This window comes from Nyctibius grandis, chromosome Z (genome assembly GCF_013368605.1).
Source record: "Nyctibius grandis isolate bNycGra1 chromosome Z, bNycGra1.pri, whole genome shotgun sequence".
Taxonomy (NCBI): Eukaryota; Metazoa; Chordata; class Aves; order Nyctibiiformes; family Nyctibiidae; genus Nyctibius; species Nyctibius grandis.
The window spans coordinates 30,911,208-30,934,151 of NC_090695.1; the positions used below are offsets into that span (position 1 = coordinate 30,911,208).

Here is a 22,944-nt window from a genome sequence, read left to right on the forward strand (position 1 = left end):
CTCCGTGAAATAACAGTTTGTTTTTTGTTGCTAGGACAGATGTATAGAATTGCTGAAAGTATGTTTTGTGTCAAGTCTCCATGGTGCTGTGAAAAATTTGAATGTCAGGCATAGGCTTTTGTGATTGCATGGCAGATTTCTGTTTTTGCAGTTATGGGACCTTATGTGAGAAGAATCCTGTGTGATGAATTGGGAGCTCCTGCGAATTCTGCCATAAACTGTATTCCTCTGGAGGATTTTGGTGGCCAGCCTCCTGATCCAAATTTAACGTATGCAACTGCCTTGCTGGAGGCTATGAGAGGTGGAGAGTATGGATTTGGAGCTGCTTTTGATGCTGATGGAGTAAGTATTTTGATCTGTCTGGAGGTTTTACCATAGTTGTAAAAGTTCACTTTTATCTGGGGTCAGATATGGGACATGTGAGTATAATTTATTTGCTGTTCAGTAAGCCCTCAAAGCTGAAAGCGATATTGCTTTCAGGTACAGATGATAGCATTTGCAACCCATAAATCAGACACATATGTTGTAATTTGTCTCTGCAGATGACTGCAAATCGAGCAGGATTTGAATCCAGAATGAGAATTCTTTAAATATTAGGCTGTTTTTATCTTGTACTGGTGTAACACTTTCCCTGGTTAGGAAGAGAAGCATATGTAGATTAAATGGACTTGTCACAGTAACCAAATTAAGTCCTTTCAGGTTAACATCGTAAATCGAGGGATTTTTAGCTAAATAAAGCACTGAATGATAATCCCTGTTTGCTTTAGTTTTTTGTCATATTATCAGCATTATAAACAGCGAAGTATTACAGAAACACCTTTCTGTCCTGACAGGGTGGGAGAAAGCTGAAAAGAGTCTGAAGAACAGAAGCTGTTTTCTATTGTCAGTAAACACAAAACACTCTCCTACTGCCTGTATAGCACGTGTCATTGGCAAAAAGATTCTCCTACACAAGCATTCCCTGACAGGAACAGACCTACTGAAGTATCATGTAGGAGGCTGAAGCTAGGGACTGATCTGGAGCTTTGATTTGCGAGGCTGGAGGGAGTGATGGTGTGATAGTGAGATTATAAACCTGCCAGGATGATGCCAATAAATTAGTCTGCCCGAAGAGAGATGCAAGTAACCCAAAGCCCATTCTTTTGTTCCCTACCTATGGTGGATCTAATAAAAGAAATTACCACTCCTGAAAACATGGAATTTAAGATGCTTTTTTGGATTTCTTTTTGTCTCCAGGACCGCTACATGATCCTTGGCCAAAATGGTTTCTTTGTTAACGCGTCAGATTCATTGGCTATAATTGCTGCCAATCTGTCTTGCATTCCATACTTTTGTCAGATGGGTGTCCGAGGATTTGGCAGGAGCATGCCTACCAGCACAGCCCTGGACAAGTAAGATGAAACATTTATTTTTATCACCTTGGTCATACATTAGTTATCTCTCTATTTGGTACTACATAGCAATTCCAAAATTGTGAAATCGTTTGATGGAGCTTCTAATTTTCACAATCTTTATGTGCTTTATTGTTTTAACTAGTTTTGATGATGTTTTGGTCTTACCTAGACTAATTTTACCAACCTTTACCTGGATGAAAATAGTTTAATTCAGCCTGGAAAAGCAATAAATAAGTTAAATGTTTTTGACAGTATGAACACTTGACTGGTAGTTCCTTTTCCAAACAACATTAAACTTTTTCTTAGTAAATGATGGTTTACAGCCTAATCTAGCAGCCCTTCTTAGAAAAGTCATGGAAGTTTAAGACAGATAAAGTACTAATTCGCTACTAAACAAACATTAAAAAAACCCTCTCCTATTTTAAGCCATTGAAATGTATCATCCATTATGATACAAAATGTCCCAGAAGGGACTGCGAGCAGTCATGAAATCCATTCCCAGTTTCAAGGCAGGTTAAAAGTATACCTAAAGCTGTTTCTGACAAGTCCAGTCTCATCCAGGCCTAAATTTTCCGTAAATGTTGGCACAAGAGGATTAAGGAAGATATTATTGCCATATATATTCTGTGTGGAAAGAGCATTCACTGAGTCAATTGTGTCTCAGTTGTGTCCGGTTGCATAGCTTTGCTAACACAAGAATGATCTGCTGCCCTCGTCCAATGTGTCTAATCAGGAAACAGTAATTTTAAAGCTATTTGAAAAGCAAGGATATTAGGGTGCTTCCCTATTCAGGAAATTTCTTGAAGTTACTAAATTCAGAGCTAGCAGCTTCCTCTAATGCTTGACAGTGTTTTCAGGGAAATACTCCTTACTCGTAGGTAGGTGGTCTCGTTTAAGGAAATACTGTTAGGTCAGGGTTTGCTACATTTTGTTTATTCTGTTTAAACATCAAAAAATCTCTATTGAAATACTATATAAAATAAATAGACGTTTGTTTTGGATATAATGGCCAGGATATCTGCATTCCTGTGAGATATAAAGAAACAGTGACATTAAATGTTTGTCTGTCTTCTTTCCTTAAAGTTTGGTAAATATGTCAGAAAGTATGAAGGTATTGAAGTCCCCTTCAATAACACTGTGACTGTTTGAATTATGTTCTTGACAATGTTTACTTGACCTTCTGGAGCACAGATCGTCTTATGGTGATTACTGCCTTATTTAGTTCTGTGGAACTAAGTCTGATTATTAAATAAAACTGAGCAATTGATAATGATGGAAGGATGTAAAATTTTCCCGGCCATTCTTACCAATATTTCTTATTATGAAGTTTGCAGTCTGTATCCAGGACACTTGAATTTTTTTTCCTTTCATTTTGTGGTTGTCCTTGTTTTCCTGAAGATTTAAAAGTAACATGTTTTGAAAGTTGGTCACTTTTGTTTTGGGACTCATTTACACACATGACAGTCCAAAATACCTGAATTTTAATTTTCTGTAAAAATGCCATAATGTTGTCCAGAGATTCTCATATTTTGGTGGCCAAAATTGTACAACCTGCTTAACTTATAAGTGCCAGTGCTGAACTCACACACTGAAGAGCCCAGCTTAGACGTGATATCACAGTCAGTAGTTCATCTTAAGCAAGCCACATTTCCTATATATTGGCTAGCTACATGGATTGAAACACAGTAAGGAGTATCATAAACACCTTTCTCAGAGGTCCACTGCATGAATTATTCACAGAATCACAGAATCACAGAATCAACCAGGTTGGAAGAGACCTCAGGGATCATCGAGTCCAACTGTTGCCCTGACACCACCATGTCAACTAGAGCATGGCACTAAGTGCCATGTCCAGTCTTTTCTTAAACACATCCAGAAATGGTGACTCCACCACCTCCCTGGGCAGCCCATTCCAATGTCTAATAACCCTTTCTGTAAAGAAATTCTTCCTGATGTCCAACCTGAACCTCCCCTGGCGAAGCTTGAGGCTATGTCCTCTTGTCCTATCGCTAGTTGCCTGGGAGAAGAGGCCGACTCCCACTTCACTACAACCTCCCTTCAGGTAGTTGTAGACTGCAATAAGGTCACCTCTGAGCCTCCTCTTCTCCAGGCTAAACAACCCCAGCTCCTGTCTTCCAGAGTTCCCAGTGAAGCCCGCCATAAGGAGCTGCTGAACTTCCAGGAAAGGTGGTTGTCTATAAGAGGTGTTTCTCAGTAAAATCGTAGAATGTCATTGTCTGAAATTCAATATATTGCTTGAAGGAGTGGCTAACAGACAGAGTGTCAGTGAAATCTTACAGTGGGACAGTGGGAGTAAAAGAATATGCGTAAGGCATTCATGATTCCATTCCCATGGACTAACTAGCCAACTTGCAAGAAAAAGAAAACAAAGCCTTTTAGAAGGACAAGAATATTCCCAATACAATGGGACAAAAAGAAAAAAGCACGATTGAGCAATTCTATGTAGAATTAGCACACCAGTATAATATTTAGTATTAAAATTCTAAAATCTTAATCTGTACTTCTGCAATAGGAAGGAATATCCTTTCTCTTCCAAAATGTGGTGTCTGATACTAGACAGCATGTTTAGTGTGAGGACAGCATCCTCTCTGTGTTTGCTGCTGCATGTCTCACCTCCAATATAATAAAACCAGTAAGGAAAATATTTTGTGCTCTGAGTAGAAGATTCAGAAAAGAATGGGTAACACTGGTTGGTTAAGTCCTGCAGCAGGTTTCAGGTTATTGTGGACTAGTGTATGCTTTAAATCTATTGCCTTTTTTGTTTCTTGATCCCTTTTATTCTATTCTAATGGACTGGTCTTATGTGCTCCAGGGACAACTGTCACAGAACCCCTTTGTATATCTACCTATAAAGCTCATGCTTCAAGCTTACGCACTGGAAAGAAAACATTAAAAATTATTTTTAAAACTGCACTGTGAGTATTAATTCTGGCAGAAAAGAAGGAAATAATCGCAGAATAGCGGAGGCTGGAAAGGATGCCTGGATGCCATCTAGTCCAAAACCCTTGTTCAAAGCAGGGTCAGCTAGAGTGGGTTGCTAAGAGCCATGTCCACTTGGTTTTTGAGCATCTCTGTGATGGAGACTCCACAGTCTTTCTGGGCAACTTGTGCCAGTATTTCACCACTCTCAGAGTATATAAGCTTTTTCATAAGTAGAAACAAAATTTCCTGAATTTCAGTTTGTGCCCATTGTGTCTTGTCTTGTTACTGGGCACTGTTAGAAGAACCTGTCTCTGTCTTTGTTACTCCCTGCACCTCCCTTTGGGTATTTCTCTCTTTCCTGTCTCTTTGAGGCTTAGTAACACTGTGTTACACAGTGCTAGTTATAGCAGAAATTATGAATTGTTAAGGTGTGTGAAACATCTAACAGTGAAAGCTTGTGGGTGTTGGTCAAAATGGACTTAATGAAATAAATCCTAATGAACTTCCATATAGTGATTTTAATGAAATAAGTAAAAAGTTTTGAGTGAAATGTTACAGATTGTCATCTGATGTTAGCTGTAATCTATTCTGTTTGCATAACTTTCTGAAACTGCTTGGCTTTTGCCTTTTTTGCAACTATTAACTATTTGTAGTTATACCAATGCTAAAGATTTTATTAGAAGCTTTTAAAATGGACATCAAAATATTCATGGTGGGTTCACCTTGGCTAGCTGGCTGCCAGATACCCAGCCACTCTCTCACTCCTTCTTCTCAACAGGATAGGGGGGAGGAAATAGGAAGACAGAGCTTATTGATGGAGATGAAGACAGGGAGATCACTTGCCAATTACTGTTATGGGAAAAAGACTCAACGTGAGAAAAATTAATTCAATTTATAGCCAATTAAAATAGATTTGGATAGTGAGAAGCAGCAAACCCACAAATTAAACCAACACCTTCCCCCCAGTCCTTTTTTCCAAGGCCTAACTTCGCTCGTTCATTGTTCTACCTCTCCATCCTAAGCGGTGTAGGGGGATAGGGAATGGGGTTGGGGTCAGTCCGTACCAGCTCCGCTCTGCTGCTGCTTCTTCCTCACACTGTACTCCTGCTCCAGTGTGGGCTTTCCTCATGGGCTGCAGTCCTTCAGGAAAAAATTTGGTCCAGTGTGGGCTTTCCCGCAGCTGCAGTTCCTGTCAGGAAATATCCATCTGCTCCACCGTGGTTCTCCCCATAGGCTGCAGGGTAATCTCTGCTCCAGTACCTGAAGCAGCTCTTCCTCCCTGTCCCTCTTCTCTGACCTTGGTGTTCACAAGGCTGTTTCTTCCTCAGTCCTCACTGCTGGGCAGCTTTTTGCCCTTTTAAAGTATGTTTTCCCATAGGGGCCACCAGCTTGGCTGCTGGGCTCAGCTATGCCTTGTGGTGGGTCTGTTGGAGCTGACTGGAACTGTCTGTGTCCGTCACGGGGCAGCCCAGGCCTTTCCTCACAGAGGCCACCCTGCAGCCCTCCGCTTGCAGACCCTGCCACATACACCCAGTGCGGCATCTAAAACAAATCCCTTAAATATTTCTGTAATATCTAGACTGTCATTCATTCAAATTAGCATTTATTCCATTTGAGGTAGTAGATGCATAGCAGATCTTCTTATACACAAAGACTAAGTGGTAAATTTTGTCCTTATTCATACTAGTCTATAACCATGAATTTCTTAGATATGTCCCACTTACCTTGCTAGATTTAATCTTGGAAGTGTGACAGCTTGAGTTAGTCATAATTTGGCCTTTAATGCGTGTGCAGTACTGTTCAGTTCCATGGGAACGATTGTTTAAGAATACTTTGAAAAGTCTTTTTCGTTAGTGAATTAGAAGAAATAAATAAAGGAAAAGGACTTTCAGGCCAACTGTTATCTGCATCATGTAACAGTATGGACAAGAATAAGAACAACACTTGATTAACAAGGGAGGGAAAGCACACTTAATAAACAGACTACTTAAAAAAAGATTTCTACTGTGCTGTTGAATGCTGATATTCCTTATTTTCTGTATTGTGTTGTTCTAACACTAGAAATTGAGAAACTGTTAGAATAAAGATGACTGAAAAGGACATGGCAACATTTGTAATAGTATATGCAGTAGGATAGCAGAAATAGTGCCTAGGAGAAGAAAAGAAACTTATATTCTACTTGTTAGTCTTCCTGAAGAAGTTAGGAAATGCTAACTTCAACTGGGATGTAATAATACAGTCACTACTCCATAAAAAATTAAAACACTAGAAATCTTTTCCCGACGGATGTTACCAGAGTAGGGAAACAGAGATAATGATGGTCAAAAGGATCTTGTATGTGAACATCCCTTAATTTTTTTTCATAAGAGAAAGATGGATTCTGCTAGACATTCTTCATTGTATTTGATCGTGTCATCACAATGTCTCTGCGATAACGCTTCTTTGGTTGTCAGAGCCCCACTATTGTCTGAAAGGTGTAATTTAATTTATGTCTACAAAATTAATCTTCTTATTGTAGTGTACCCAATTATCTCTTTTGGCCTGCTTCTGGACCGTGGTAATAAGAGTAGCTCTCATGTGAGGGAATTGGATCAATTCCTGTCCGCTTGGCTGCTGACTTCTGACGTCATGGGCCTCTCTCCTGAAGTCTATGCTGGAGAGCAAATGAAAACCACCTCTTCTTGTGGTGTGTCCATATTGTGTGGCCACAATTTAGCCTAAATCGTTGTACTAGAGCTTTTCCTTAGCTATGAAAAAAAATCATACATAGTACTTGAAGGAAAGGATTTAGAAAATCTGATGCTTTGTTTACCTGTGCGCATGATGATGTGTTGTTTAATAGCTTTTCACAGTGCGTTATTAAGCTTAAACAGAAGGAAGCAATAATCCAGAGGACTCTAAATGTTGCTTAGGAATACATCATTAACAAATGGAGCAGTGGATTACAAGAGAATTCACTCAAGACGTTTAACATTTACGTGTGTTTTCTTGAAGTGACTGCTGGAATATACTAGTATGTATTGTAGGGAGGGTGTAACACTTGACAGGAAACATCTGCTTTAATATGCTCCAACATCAACAGGATAGTGGCAGGATGTCTTCAGACTTCAGTTCTCTGGTGATATGTACCCTTAGGTTGGTGTTCTTTTGCTTGTGTGGAATGCGAATAGCTAATGGTCTACAAAATGAGAATCACAAGGGTGAGTAAAAATTGTTTCTGTAAGAATTATGAAGCTGGTTGGGTGTGGAAAATAGCAGTCAAGTTGGTATGGGAAAAGAGGGTTGTTGAGAAAATTCTGCTGTGGCTAGCATTATCTAATACCTTGTTTCTACAGCCAGGACATTGCAACAGCATGTAAGTGCTCTGATTATACTTATCCTGAACAAAGCTAAGCACCTTACCACGCAGCACCCTGTCACTTTACATCTAGTAGCCCATCTTTTAATGCAACTTTGACACATCAGTGTTCTGTCTGCTGATTGTCTATTTACTATCCGGTCAGCTAGAGGCAGGTTTTAAGGGGGCCTGCAGTGACAGTGACTGTGATGAGCTCTCAACAAGCTCTCCTGGATGCAGAAGGGAGGCTGATCCTGGCAGCAAGAAACTCTTTAATTCACAGTGCTGGTTTAGAGAGGGGTCCATATTGTCTGAAGCACAGCAGGAAGCTTTGCTTAAATGGCTCTGCATGCTCGTTTCTTTAGGACAGGAGCCCCAAACATTATGAGAAGCAAGGAATGACACAAAGACAGGATGAAAAATATTAATTCATCTGTCTTCTTATAATTATTTAGCCCAGCTACCTGGCAAAGTTTGCCCAGTTAGGCAAAGGCTGGATTTCTGCTTACTCATTATTATCAGGTGAGTTGCTCCCTTTTACTGCTTAGAGAGATCAACACTGCTCCAGAGTTTTTACCTCATTGTGAGAATTAGGAAACAAAGAAAGATTTGGCTGTTTGGTAGGAATTGCCCAAGAAGAGGTCCTCCCTTCATTCTCAGATTAGGTCAGTTTGCTTTTGTCTCTCACTCCTACGTGGAAGCACTAGAGAAGCAAATTATCTCCACTAACAAATAATGAACATTTCTCTTTGCCATTTAAATCACATAATAGAAGGAAACTACAAGGGCATAATGAAGCTTGAATAATGGGCTAGTGCGTACTGTGTTATGTGAAAGTCAAGCTATGCACAAAATTGGTATGGGTTGATGGGAAGGTGAAGAGAGAAGGGCTGACTGTTCCTCTGCTGTTCCTGGGCCCTGTGGTTCCCAGGGCCTGGTACCAGCAAGGACAGTGCTGTTGGGAGTCAATGATCTAAACCTACGTCTCAACCAGGGAAATCAGATCCAAGGAGACATCCTTTCCTATTGAAGCACTGGACCCTTTCTGTATGTTTTTGTTGAAGGGTGTGTTGTCTAGTGTGAGTGCTTCTGTAAACACTGAAAAAAGTTTTTGGATGGATTAATCGATGGGGCCTTTTATCGCTATTTAACAAGCAGTAGCAATTGAAGACACATACACCTCTGGCCATGGAGAATAGCACACCACATTCCACTTGTGCCTTTGTGATTATTGCCTTGAGTTCTTCATTTACAAAAACCACATGGATTTTTTTGTCTGTCTTTTCTTGTGAATTTGTAGCTTATTGTTTCTTTGCAACCATCTGCTTTTCTTCTGTATTGTTGATCAGCTGTTTTAATGAAGAAATTTGTGCCAGAAGCAGGATAGGCACTGTGCATTTCTTTCTCTACATGGATGTCCTTTACTATTGAGTTGGAAGGGATTCTTCCAACATAAAAACTTCCCCAAGTTAAAAATACCTCTTTCTACATGGTTGATACTGCATTCACTCTGTGCCTGTGATTTGTTCAAGTTGTACCAGTTGTGGCCTAGCTCTTTTTATCTTCCTTCAGTAGGGTAAATAAGTCTCACTTTCTTATCTGGAGTAGGCTTGCTGTGAATTTTTTAAGACACCTCTGTCAAACTGAGTCCATGTCATGTACAAGCAGTTTTTAAATTAGATGAAGCAGAAGGACTAGTTTTGTTCTGGAATGCTGCAGAAAGGCAACTGCATAAAACCTTCATAAATATAGTTTAAAATGTTTGAAGCATAATACAAAGTTGTTGAGCACTGTGACGGGAAATTTGTTCAGGATTTGTAACTTTTTAAATAACATCGCAGTATTAAGAATAGCCATATATGTCCTCTGGATATTTGTATATCTAGTAAGGAAAGGTAGTTTTTCTGTATCAGTTTTCAAATATGTTACGCAGCTAAATGTTTTATTTACACATATATGACATGTTTGAAAATTTTTGTGGAGAAAAAAAACCTGTCATTACAAGGCATTGCTGTCCTTTCATTAGCTGTGCCTCTTAGTTTTATTTCTACAATGTGCTTGTAATCTAGCTGTTATCCTTTCATCCCTGTATGCTTTCTAAGCAGTGGAGGTGATTTATGATTGCAAATATTTTCAAGGATATCTTTAAGGAGCTGTCTTTGTCTTCCTTGTGTTTTCTTTGATGCTGGATTTGGTATGCTTTAGTATAGTGTGGTATATTTGGCTGTTGCAAGCCCACTGTATTCTTGGCTATCCAGTATTTCATTATCCTAGCCTGCACTGATGAAAACATGCTGCCTGCTGTGGTCATGGCAGGCCACATTTTGGATGTATGCAGGGTAGGTGTTTATTCTTAACACTTCTCAGGACAGCAGCAGTCAGACTCTCAGGTACTTTCTCAGACAAAGATGAGAAGGAACCACTCCCAATGTATTGCGTACTTTTGAACTTTCCAGGAGAGAATGATTTGATACTGCATCTTGTGTTCTTCAGTGGCTGCATTTCATTGCTCGTGAAGAAATGGACAGAAAACATGTCAGAGTCCTGTGAAATATCAGTAGAAAACTCTGTCTTATCCTTTATGGATGAATGGTAAGAGAGGTTAGTCAGTCCTGTGGCTTATCTCCTTTTACATGACACACAACTTAGTTTTGGCATCTGAGATGCATTCACTGGCCAGCTCTGAGCCTGAAGGCAACTGATCCCTCTTAAGAATGACAGGCTGCAGAGCAGCCTTACACAACATAGAAGTCTTACTCTCATTCATACTTAGTTACATTCTGGCCTGTACCTGGAGCGGACAGCTCTAGCTGCTAAGCCTAAAGTGAGCAGGTTCATTGGTTCTGCAATGTGCAGCTTTCAGGACTGAGTGCAGAAAGGTGTATTGAAAACTTGCTTCATTTAAAAGGAAAAGACAAGTTGAAAACTAGTTTCCAGCTTAAGCTTTTGCTGTAAGTGAGGTCAGTTTATCCACCAAAGTTAGAGAGAGCAAGATTTGGTGACTGGTGGGACATACATATATTCCGTAAACTTGATTGACTCTTATTAAGAAATATGTTTATTTGCAGTTCTCACAAACAAACAGACTTTTATCTGGGCTTAATATGCCACACGTGAAAAACTACCTGAGAAAAAGAAACTTTTTGCAAAACATTCTGAGCAGGCCTTGCACTGTGCCATGGACAGATGTTCGGTAACAAAGTCTACCATTTTCTTAGTGCTGCATCTGTCTTATATCTCAGAAAGTATACAGCTGTGAATAAAACACAGGAATTCCTACAAATGTCCTGATAAAAAAGTCCAAAAACGTTTTAATTTAAATGATCTGAGAAAGTTTACAGCAAGTCAGTTAGAGAAGACTTTGTGACTACTAAAAGAAAGTTTAAAACAAAGGCCCCTTTTCTTTCAAGGGCTTAGCAGTCTTATTTTGTGCTTCAACCTAGAAAGGCTCCCATGTCAATCAGTGTGTCTGAACATGTTTTGCCTGTGCCGGACAGCACAGCTGGGATCAGCCCAAGAGCAACCTCTCCCATCAAAGGATTTTTTGTAAATGGGTGACCCTGGTGGAGATGGCTTCCTGCTGATTTCAAAGAAAACCATTCTGGCACAGAATTTCAAAACAGTGTGTTTAAAATTCTATTTCTTATATGTATTACAGTATAATCTTCTGCTAAGTTACTTAGATTTTTTACCAATTAAGAAGACAAGAAATTGTTCTTTACATTGAGAGTGTTTTGAAGGTCTCTGTAAGACTGTTGTCCTGGTTGAACCCCAGCCAGCAACTAAGCACCAGACAGCTGCTCACTCACTCCCTCCCCAAGTGGGATAGAAGGGAGAGAATCGGAAGGGTAAAAGTGAGAGTACTTGTGGGCTGAGATAAAGACAGTTTAATAGGTAAAGCAAAAGCTGCACATGCAAGCAAAGCAAAACAAGGAATTCATTCACTGCTTTGCAATGACAGGCAGGTGTTCAGCCATCTCCAGGAAAGCAGGGCTCCATCACGTGTAATGGTTACCTGCGAAGACAAACGTCATCACTCTGAATGTCCCCCGCTTCCTTCTTCTTCCTCCAGCTTTGTATGCTGAGCGTGATGCCATATGTTCTGGGATATCCCTTTGGTCAGTTGGGGTCAGCTGTCCCAGCTGTGTCCCCTCCCAGCTTCTTGTGTACTCCCAGCCTACTCGCTGGTGGGGCAGTGTGAGAAGCAGAAAAGGCCTTGACTCTGTGTAAGCACTGCTCAGCAGTAACTAAAACGTCTCTGCATTATCAACAAATCCAAAACATAGCCCCATACTAGCTACTGTGAAGAAAATTAACTCTATCGCAGCCAAAACCAGCACAACTGTGACAGAACCAAAGTACTTAACATTATTTGAAGAAGTTTGAGAGACCTGTTAGAACAGATCTTACTTTAAGTTGCAGTCACTTGAATTGTCAGATTAATTTTGGAGGAGAAGAAACATTGTCTTCTGTTTTGGAGAAGAAGAAACATTGTCTTCTGTCTTTGGAGGAGAAGAAACATCTGTCTTCCTTTTGTGGGGAAATGAAAGAGGCCTAAGGTCTTTCCAGCCTCAACCATTCTGTGATTCTATAGTAACAGTCTATTTCTATGGCATGTTATAGTTTCTTCTTCCTTTTTAATTTTCTCTGTTTCTGTGAACACTACAATAAAGCTCTGAAACTGCTTTCTTCCTTTCCCTTCCCAGGCCAGTATTACAACCACACAGAGCCCTTACTAATTCTCACTCTCTAAAATCCACAGAGCAGTGTGCAAGAGAGAAAAAATCGAACTAGTGTAAGGAACGAAATCTGAATCTAAATGGCATCATTAGGGAGCTACTAGAATAAATCATGTCTAACAAACCTGATTGCCTGGAGATAAAACAATTGAATATGCTGATGAGATTAGGGCATCAGATGTCATTTACTTTCATTTTAGCACCGCTTTTGACACTTTGTCACACATTATTTTTGTATCCAATTCAGGACTTTATGATTTGGATTGGTGGACAACCAGATAAGTAAAAATCTCTTTGGTGATCAAACTCAAGGGCCATTGGTTAATGAGCTGGTAAAAAGTGGGGTACTGCCGGGGTCTGTTTTGTGACCTGTCCTGTTTAACATATTTATCAGTGATCTGGAGGAGGGGATGGAGGGCACTCTTAACGAAGTTTGCAGATGACACCAAACTGGGCGGATACCTGTTAGTATGCTGGAGGGCAGAGCTGCCAGTCAGGGGAACCTGGACAGCTGGGAGGAATGGGTGGACAAAGACCTGATAAAATTCAGCAAGGACAAACCGTGAGTCCTGCTCCTAAAAAGGCAGAGCCCTACAGTGATGGAGACTGGGGACAGAGAGGCTGAGGAGCAGCTCTGCAGAGACAGCCCAGGGCCCCGGAGGGCAGTGAGCTGGGCAAGGGCCAGTTGTGCGCCCTGGAATCAGAGAAGGCCAGCAGCACCCTGGGCTGTATGAATAAGAGCATGGCTGAGAGAGTGAGGAAAGTGATTATTCTGTGCTTAGCACTTGTGAAACCACTTCCAGATACTGTATCTGGTTTGGGCATCCCCGCTACAGAAAAGACATCAGTAAACTGGAGTGAGTTCAGCATAGGATCACCAAGACACATGGGGGCTGGAGCACAGGCCCTATGAGGAGCGGCTGGGGAACTGGGTTTGTTCATCCTAGACAAGGATGGCTTTGGTGGCACCTAACAGCAGCCACCTTTACCTGCAGAGAGGCTGTCAAGAAGATGAAGCCAGGCACTTCACAGCTATGCATGGTGGGAGGACAAAAGGCAATGATAATAATTTGAAACAAGGAAGTTGTTCAATGTCCAACTGGATAAAGCCATGAGCAACCTCGTCTTATCTCATAGCTGACCCTGCTTTGATCAGGAGGTTGGACTACAGATGTGGTCACTTCCAATCTGAATTATTTTGTAATGCTGTGGCGCTGGGAAGAGACCTTTACTGGAAAGTCCACATGCCACCAAGACTGTTGAGCCTGCCTGCACTCTTGCAGTCTTGTAGTTACCATGATTAACAGCAAGGTGATGTATAGAAAGCCTTGATGTTGCCTTAAATTATTTACTTTTTTATTTTCTTCTAAACCAAGGAATTATCCAACTGGAGAAACTGCACTGTTTTTTTTTCCTGATCCGTTTTCTGAGCTATCCTGCTGACTCTGCGTGAGAGGATGGATGTAGGATTATGGTACTTGGGAGGTGAAGAAGAGGCTGTGGAAGCAACCAGCAACTTCTGATATGTACCTAAAGCTGTTGTTTCTCTATTATTCAGACAATTCAGAGTACTGAAACCCCAATTTGAATCGCTGTCAATACAGAGTTTTGTACCACATGTTGTGATTATATTCACATCTGTTTTGTGTCTTTGTCAATGAGCATAGGCACAGTGCCTTTTTCAACCAGCTGACCTCATTGTAATAAGCCTAAAAAGGCTAACGATTATAGGCCACATGTAGTCCTGAGTTAATGGAGGGTCTTTGCCCTGTGCTTAGTTCATAGGATTATTGCATTTCCTGTAAAAGACTAAAGGTATTGCCAGTCATTAGTGATGACATTACTGAGACTCATCTCAGTAAGTAGCTGCAGAAGGATGTAACAAGAATATCACTCCCTTTTATCCATTTATTACATGTCTTCTCTTTTCTGGTATAATAAAATCTCCCTGTCAGTTTCTATTGAATAAGAAAATTTAAAAAACATTTCCCCCTTGCCTTCGTAGACCATTTTTATTGGTGGAAAACTCACAGGTTTTATATGCAGCCGTGACCATACAGGACTTCAGGCTAGAACAGAAAATGTTGCTGTTTGAGGGTGGGGAGGTGTGGAAGCTTTGAGTGTTGGTTGTTCCTCGTTCAAGCTTTGTTTTTTTCCCCCATAGAATGCATGTGTTGCAGGCCCTTCTGACATTTCATTGTTGCACTAAATATGAAGTTTTTGCCAAATCCTTAATGGGACAAAGTCTACTACTGAAATTAATTTGTGTCATTTTGTGCTCAGGTGTGTCTTATATTGGTAGGTGAATTTCCTTTTCCAGGGACAGGCTTGCTTTAAACAACCTGAGTCTTCTTGTTTGTTTCTGTTCCTTCCATGCATTAAGAAGATTGTCCTACCTGCCTTATTCAGGAATTCAGTAACAAGGCAGGCTGTTAATACAGCATACTACAGCGTAGCAGTGACAGCTGTTTATCTGGATGTATATACCAAAAAACCTGCCTTTGCTCGTGGAGCTTAACTAGTCACAGGCCATGCTGTTGGGAATGGGACAGACACAGACTGTCTAATACAGTCAGCTACAGTCATAAAAATAGTGGACAGTATCTGTCCTAGAACAAGGCATAATCTTTCTGCTGCTGAGCCATGGCAGAATCTGGAGGCTAAAACAAGCTTGGAATCTAAAGGAATTACATTTGTTATGTACAAATTCCATGAGTATGCTAGAAGTCATCATATCTGATCGCCATCTGTTCCCTCCATCCTTTAATTTGCTGAGAAAGAGGAGTTAATTTACTCTATAGGCATATGAATGCTGAAGTAGTAATGAAAAGTGATTCTTGTGTCTCAGCCAGGAAGGGCATGAATAACCTCAGGGATTACTGTGGTGCATCTGGAGAGCATGGCCACATGCTTACCAGATGGTGGGACTTTTCTTCATTAGTACTATGAACTCTGCAATCAAACCTCAGATTCTGTGTGAATCTACAGTGCATATGTGTGCAATTTGTTCCTGGAACAGGCTCCCCAGGGAAGTGGTCACGGCACCAAGTCTGTCAGAGTTCAAGGAGCGTCTGAACAATGCTCTTAGTCATATGGTTTAGTTTTAGGTAGTCCTGTGAGGAACAGGGAGTTGGACATGATGGTCCTTATGGGTCCCCTCCAACTTGAAGTATTCTATGATTCTAATTTAATCTCACAGAGACTCTGAGCACTGTGCCAACTGGTTTTATTATGTGAAAGACAAAATTCTATTGGGGTATGTTGCTGCCAAAGCACATCTCTCCCTCATTGAATACTCGTAGAAATGCTTGTGTTTGCTAATTGTCTTTAGCAAAGTAGCTTTTGTCTCTCGCTTTATCCTTAGTTTTAGCACAGCCATATCTAGATACTGTATATGTCAACAGCTGTTTCCAGTCATTCTGTTAGAGCTTGTGTGAAGGGGACGATGAAGTTTTCACATGGCAGGGAGTCACAGGCACTCTGTCTTGAAGGTTATACTTCCTTTGGGAGTTGACTCTTGCAACATTTACAGAAGAGGGTGCAAAGTTATGCATTTTGGATTTGAATCTCAAACTGATGACAAAAGCAACATGAGAACAGCATTTGATGTGGAACATCATGATGAGTACACCTGTTAACGTCCCACACACTGAAGAAAACAAACCCATAATAAGAAAGGGTTACACAGACTGCATCTTGTGCAAAGCTTTCCAATACATTTGTAACCAAGAGAAACAGTTGAAAACAGCATTAGTTACTGTGATACTTTTTGTTAGAAGTTTTCAGACTTGTATGTTTGGGTTCCTGGAAATGTGCAGTTCAAAGGCAGCGATGGCATTTTCGTGAACTTGCATATTATACAGGGATTGTGTGTGTGTTATATTAAAGAGAAGAAGAGTAATTTCCCATGTTATATAGCTTATTACTGTAATGCATGAATAGTTTTTTACCCAAGCTGATTTGGCTGGGAGACCAGTGATAATTTTCCTGTTTTCATCATTTATATCAATTTTATCACTCATTTTGAGTTTCTGAGAAGAAGTACAGGCTTTGTTGTTGATGTAACTCATTAGGGTTTTACTGTCCAGGTAGCATGTATTACCAGTAAAACAACATCATGAAGTTGCCAAAATGTTACAGCGTGGACTAAGCCATAGCCTCTAAATTTCCTTTAAGGATTGCTCTTTTTTGTTTATTCTGTTTAGTAGCATGGATCTCAGGTGTGGTATGTGTAGGACTACAGCACCTGTGCTCTGTCTGTGTGTGCTCTAGAAGGTATTTATTTCCATCTCTAACTAACAAAGTTCAGCAATATCTTCCTGGTACTCCAGGATGTCCTTTTATTGAAATGTCATAAACATTACTAATCGTTATAGGTAGTCTGGATTAAGGGACATCCATAATCACTGTAATTCATATTGTTTAAGGGATTTTCAGTGCTCTGACTGTTGTTTGCCCCTTGATTCCATTTTCTTCATGTTTTTCACATTTCCTTTTAACTTTTATTGTGTACTTTCCATCTAGGAAGAGTGAGAGAGCAACGCCACACTTTGGCTATTTTCTACCACCGAACACCACAATACTGTGGCAAAATTTGCTTCCCCCCTGCCCAAGACTGACAGAACCCTATCTATGGATAGACTGCCAGGTGGCATGCTAAAGGTGTGCCACTCCCTATCTCTTTTTCTGCAATAACTCTTATCGTTCCTCTGATGAGAAGACTTACAGCATGCTATGGGTCTCCTGCAGTATGCTAGAGAGCCTCCTTACTTAATGTCAATGTGCAGGCATTATAGGTCATTTGACAGGCCTGCAGAATCTTTCTGTGATTCCAGAGAGGAATAATATAGATACAGCAAATGTCTCCGTACACTTATTGCTGAGTTGTGTTAGGAAATTAGCTTAGTCATAGATATAATTGTAAACTGGAATCTTAAGTTCTTTAACAGCTGCTCCTGACTGGCCCAATCGCTCACTGCTGGGGTACTCTATTGGATTGTTTTACCTCTGCAATCATCCAGTGTCATATTTTTCTCAGTATCTTTCTTCTCACGTGAAGATTGATTTCTTAGGGAGGATTGGGCATGATATGATCATAAGGAGAGCACTTTTGTGGGCCAGACAGCATTGGTTGTCAGCACTCGTGCACTGGTCCACACCAGCTCTTGGTTCTTCTTTCTTCCAGAATCAAGAGCTAATTCTACACCCTTCCTAGTTACCTGGATCTTGCTTAGATAGTTCTTCAGAAACACAAGACATTGTGGTCTAAAATCATACGAGTCTGTATGTTTTCAGGAGGCCTACTGTGAGCTGATAGATTTGTAAGATTACTTCCTCATTGTCCTGGTTTGGCCTTTAAACCGTGACACTCATGTTCAAACGAACCAGCTCCCCAGCAGGTATACTGAAAGCTCTCTTAGCTTCTTTTTGTCCAAACTCTGTAGAAACATGGTTTGTTTTGCTCTTTCTTCCATCATTTAGAAATGCTTAAGAGGCATGATTCATGCTTGCCTTTGCCAGTTTTAGGATCTTACTGACAGTGTTACCAATCTGTGAGCTGCATGCTCCTCATCCAGTTCAAATCTGACTTTGCTCCTTTGCAAAAATTGTCTTTGTGGTGGGTATCACTCAGCCAGCATAATTAGAGAGTAGATTTAGGTTCTTGTAACTTGCTGGAATGCAATATTTGTTGAACATCCTGCTGACTTTAATGTAATAATGTTTAACTGCAGCTTAAACTAACCCATCAGACCCTTCCTTTTCTGTCCTTACAGCCACCATCAAATGCAGAATGAATCAAGCTCCACATGTCATATGTTTTCAGAGCACTTTGTTATTTATACCAGATAATTCAATTCTTTGTTTCACCGGAAAGAAAAGAGCTGTGGAAAGCCTGGCAATATCTTTTTGGAAATTCTACAAATGGATCATTCAGCATGTTAAAAGTTCGTTACTAATGAATGGTTGAGAGTTTTGGCAATGCTTTAGCATGCCTAAGACTATTCCCATACCTGAGATAAAATGGACAAGGAGTATACTGAGTTCTTCCTGTGCCTGTTGCTCATGCCCCAGTTTAAGGAGAGCTGTTTTACATGCTGCTTCTTCAACTGGCTATATTTAGGATCTTTTAAACATCACCCTGTGACTTGGGAGACTCGTGAATTGAATCCATATGGGCAGAGACTCACAGAAGAAAAAGAACTTCTTAACATTCAATAACTGTTTATTCTAGACGGTTTTCTTCCCCCATGTGGATCTGACAAACTGGCCTTCCTCCCACGAGCTTTGGAGTCCATCTCAGCTACAATTTGTTTGTTAGTGGTGACTGATACCTTAGTCAAGCTAATCTGTTTGATGAGTCTTGAGTGCAAGGTTAAATAAAGTCATATGAAGGACAGAATTTTCCTATTGGTACTTCTGGTTAAAGACAAAGGAGGGGTCTGCAGGAGCTAGGCAGGAGGAACACATGCAATTTATAGTCTCAGCACAGACAAACAGCTAGCTTTAGTTACACTAAAGAATCATTGGGCTTCTTTATAAGGTGTGTCCTCAGCATCCTGTTTTTCTATATAGATGTACACAATGAGGAGAAATCAAAGCAAGATGATGAACACATCCATTTTTGCACATTGAAATGACTTCTTCCCTCCCTTTAAAACAATAAACCTTCCAACTTATCTGTATTTACACAGACCTATCAGCCTTGTCATCAATTTTTTTTCTCTTCATAAGGAGCAGTATTTCTGTCTGCAAGGTACTGAATTTGTTAGCAGATTTCTTGGAAACAAGTCTTACAGTACAGTCTTGCTTTATAATGGGTGCTTAATACTCAATAAAGCAAAATAGTTGATTTTTGCCTCTTGGCAGCAGTTCGGCAAAAATACTTAAGCACCCTTATCTTTTGGACACATGAGAACCTCCAGAGATTTGAATGGAAATATGAAAGGCTTTTGTAACAGTTTATTTTAAAAAATTAATGTAGAACGTAGAAAAAAAATTTTGCAGAAAAGTACTAGTTTTTCCATGACTTCAGTGTTCTGTCTTTTCCCCCATTTTATTATGTACTATCCTCATGACTTTTGGGGACTGAGCCCTTGTATAAAACACTTGTTGTCCTGTAAAGGAGAAATTGAAGTAGTGCTGCGACTGATTCAGCATCCCCTAGTGCAGACCTCCTAGGTTGCTTCTCTTCATAAATCTCAGTGTGGGTGGCATGCTGGAGCAGGGCATAAGAAGACATGGAAGTGGAAGGGGTAGGAGGAACACAACTCAGAAAACTGGGTTGCATGTCCACAGGCAGTACTGAAGTTTGAAATTGTATAAAGCTTGTGAACATTCTGGACACTGCTCCAGCTAAGGAAAATACAGTGCAGTAATTTGGCAAAGCTTGAATCACGTCTCCTTCACACAGTGCAGTGTTTTTCATGGAAGCTTGGATAAGCCCATATGTCTATGTGGTACAATACAGAGCAGTGCAGAAATGCTATCTAGAGTCCCACTGCTTGTGTTTGTGCTAGCAAAGCACCAAACCTAGCCTGTGAAGAAGACCAGCCAACGGGGGCACCAGTGCCACACTGATGGGACCAGACTGCTTCCTGCTTAACAGATAGCTTCTTTGCCATGAGGTTATAGAGCTTGCACAATGTGTTGTATGTTTTAACCTATAATGCACAATATGGCATATGTTTTAACTCTATAACCATGAGGTTATAGGGTTACACAATATGGCCTATGTTTTACTGTCAGTTGCTCCTTCAGAGCTGCCTAAGGTTGGTGAGTGTCCAACAGGACTTAAATCACTCTAGTCCTTTCTTCCCACAAAAATTTGGGCTACGAGTTTTGTGGAGCTGCACCTTAGAAATGCTGCAGACTTGTTCCTGGACTCCTTTCTTGTTTCTTCTCATCCCATCATATCTGTGTTTTCCCCCACACACAGCAGAAAAGGACACTAGTATAAATACTGTACTTAGGATAAACTCTTGCTTTTAGCAAATTCAGCTCAGATACAGGCATTCAGGTTGACAGCCTGGGTTAGTTTTAAACACAGTGGATTCATTCTGACTTGTATCATTCCATGGGAGAGAAAGACAAGAGAAGTGTTGTCCATGTGTGGAGTTCAAATAGGTAAAATTATTAATAGTTTGGAAACAGAATTTTACACTCAACTAGTTCCTAGTAAAAAGTAACTGAGAATCATTTCTAGCAGTTAGATGTGAATTCACATAAGACCTGGTTCCACTGCGTGTAATAAGAGTAGAAATACTTATTCTGGAATTAAAGGTTTCTCATTATGATTAAAATAATTTTTCTTTTAAAAAAAGGCAGGAAGAATTTTTTTTCTCTTGACCTACTAATGTATTTATTACATTAGTAATAAATGGAGCATTACAGTGTTAAAAGCAATTTCAAGAAAGTGCTTCATAGTAGCTCTACTTATAGCAAACACCACTGAATATTTATTCAATTTAATTTTATTGTTATTTTGCAAAAGCCTAGCGTCTAGCAGTTGTGTCCATTTCTGATTGTTTTCTGAACATCTGCTCCACGCTAAAATCTGTCAAAAGGTGCTGAGATTTTTTTAAAAGCTGACAGAGGGGATTTTGTTGTGGTTTTTTTTTTTTTCTGGAGACTGCAAAGTATTGTGTGTTTTTAGTCTGAGCTACAGTGCTCTCCTGCTGACAACACTGTCCATATCATGATAGTCTGGCTGAGCAGAAACAGATGTTGTAGGCTCATTGGCCAGTTTCCTGTCTGAAGGAAAGGTTTCTGATAAAGTCCAGTTTTTCATGGTGGGATTTCTTCAATGCTGTATTACCTGGAAAAGAAGGGAAGTTCTTAGTTTCCATATGCACAAACCTCGGTTAAATTGAATTAAACACTTAGCTTTTCAGAGAACCTTTTTCTCCCATGGAATCTCATCAGTAGGACTCTGTTATCATCCAGACTTCAGAGAGGGATTTATAAGCCAAAGCTGTACTCAAGGCCTTAAAATGCCTGTGTATGAGGTCTACTCCAGTGCATCTTCTTAAAAGTGATTTAACTTCTCAGAAAAAGATTCTTTAGTGCCTCATAGTGCCCACAAACTGGCAATGGTAACAATCTCACTGTGATAATACATATGTAACTCAGATGCTATTGATAGTTGTAACATTGGCAGTAATTTCGTACCTTGATCACTACAACAATAACCTACTTGCAGCACCTGCAAATATGGGTTGAAAAATTCCGTCTTTGCATGCCATCTGCTTTGTGTATTTGTTAAAGGTGTGTTTACTGTCCCTGTTCACCAGTGAATTCTGCATCAGTGGCAGTTCACTGCACAGCAAATTAGGGAGACTAGGCTAAAGTACAGTGTCCATAAAAAGAGTCCTTAAACCTCCTGCCCACAGTGGGCAGTTTTATCACATTAGTTTTGAAGGCAAAGGCAGACTCAGCAAGGAGCTGTGCTGGCTATTTTTACTTGACCGCTTACTCCCTGAAGAGCAGGGAAGAGGCAAAGGCATTCTGCAGCCCTTTCTCAGGTATTTGAAGCAGAACAGTGCTGCAGCTGTTGGCCTGCTTACAAGTGCATTTCAGTTCTGCAGTGCTCCCCTGGCTCTGTAGCTGGCTATGAAGTTAGGCACATGAATTTACTTTTATGCCTTGGGACTGAATCAGAAAGTTGCCTGTTGGGACTGGGACACAAATTAGCTTACCATTATTTTATAAAGTGTCTCAAGTCCTTTAAAATGTGCTGTCTTTTTTTGGTACGTTGCAGAAGGTGCTTGTAGCATTTGACTGAGGTATTAACAGAGTTTGCGTGCAGGGAAGCTCGATGGTATGAAAGCTTGAGATGTTTGTTCACACCATCGCCTATAGGTGGCAACAGGGAGTGCAGATAACTGCAGGGCCCACCCCATGTCTATGTTTGGTATCCTGATAAGTGTTTTAACTATCCCTGTGACGGTGCAAGCCTTTTCAAGTCTGCTTCTACAGGAGACAGAAAAACTCCAATGAACTTGAAGGACCCAAAGGGAGATACTAAGTTTTTAATTTGTTTGTTTTAGGAATTTAAAGACAAGGGGGTGACCTTCCATGCAATAGTTCATGTCCTTGGAGTATAGTGGTGATTGTGCTGAACATTAATGTATTCCGTGTAGCTCAGATAAGTTTCTAGTATTTATGGTTGCTGTGTGTTACAAGGCACAAGCAAGGTAGGTTGTGTTATAGGACTTTGCCTTTGTGCTGGGATAATTTTTAGTTTTTGCTGTTGAAAGATTTCAAACATGGCAAAGGGCCAATGTGAGACTGAGACAGGAGAGACTATTGGAAGAGTTAGTTGGCACCACAGTTACGTTGCGTGAGTGCCAGGAGGCTTCATTGATAGAAAGGGAATTCAACTTGTCCTGAACAGAGTTTAACATGGAGATGATTTCTGCAGTTATTAGCAAGCCATAACCACCCTCAGAACTATTATCAGCCAAAAAAAGCCACCTGTAGTTAACAGTTCTCAAGACAGAAACTATCCCTGAACACCAGACCTTGATTCAGT

General features: G+C 40.4%; 1 protein-coding gene across 1 annotated transcript in view; it reads left to right on the forward strand.

Annotated features, from left to right (window-relative positions):
- Positions 1–22,944, forward strand: part of PGM5 (phosphoglucomutase 5) — an 80,484-nt gene that overhangs the window by 16,465 nt on the left and 41,075 nt on the right. The window contains exons 5-6 of the mRNA XM_068422237.1: positions 152–342; positions 1,237–1,391. Coding sequence (XP_068278338.1) covers positions 152–342; positions 1,237–1,391 — 346 coding nt within the window. The remainder of the gene's footprint in view (positions 1–151; positions 343–1,236; positions 1,392–22,944) is intronic.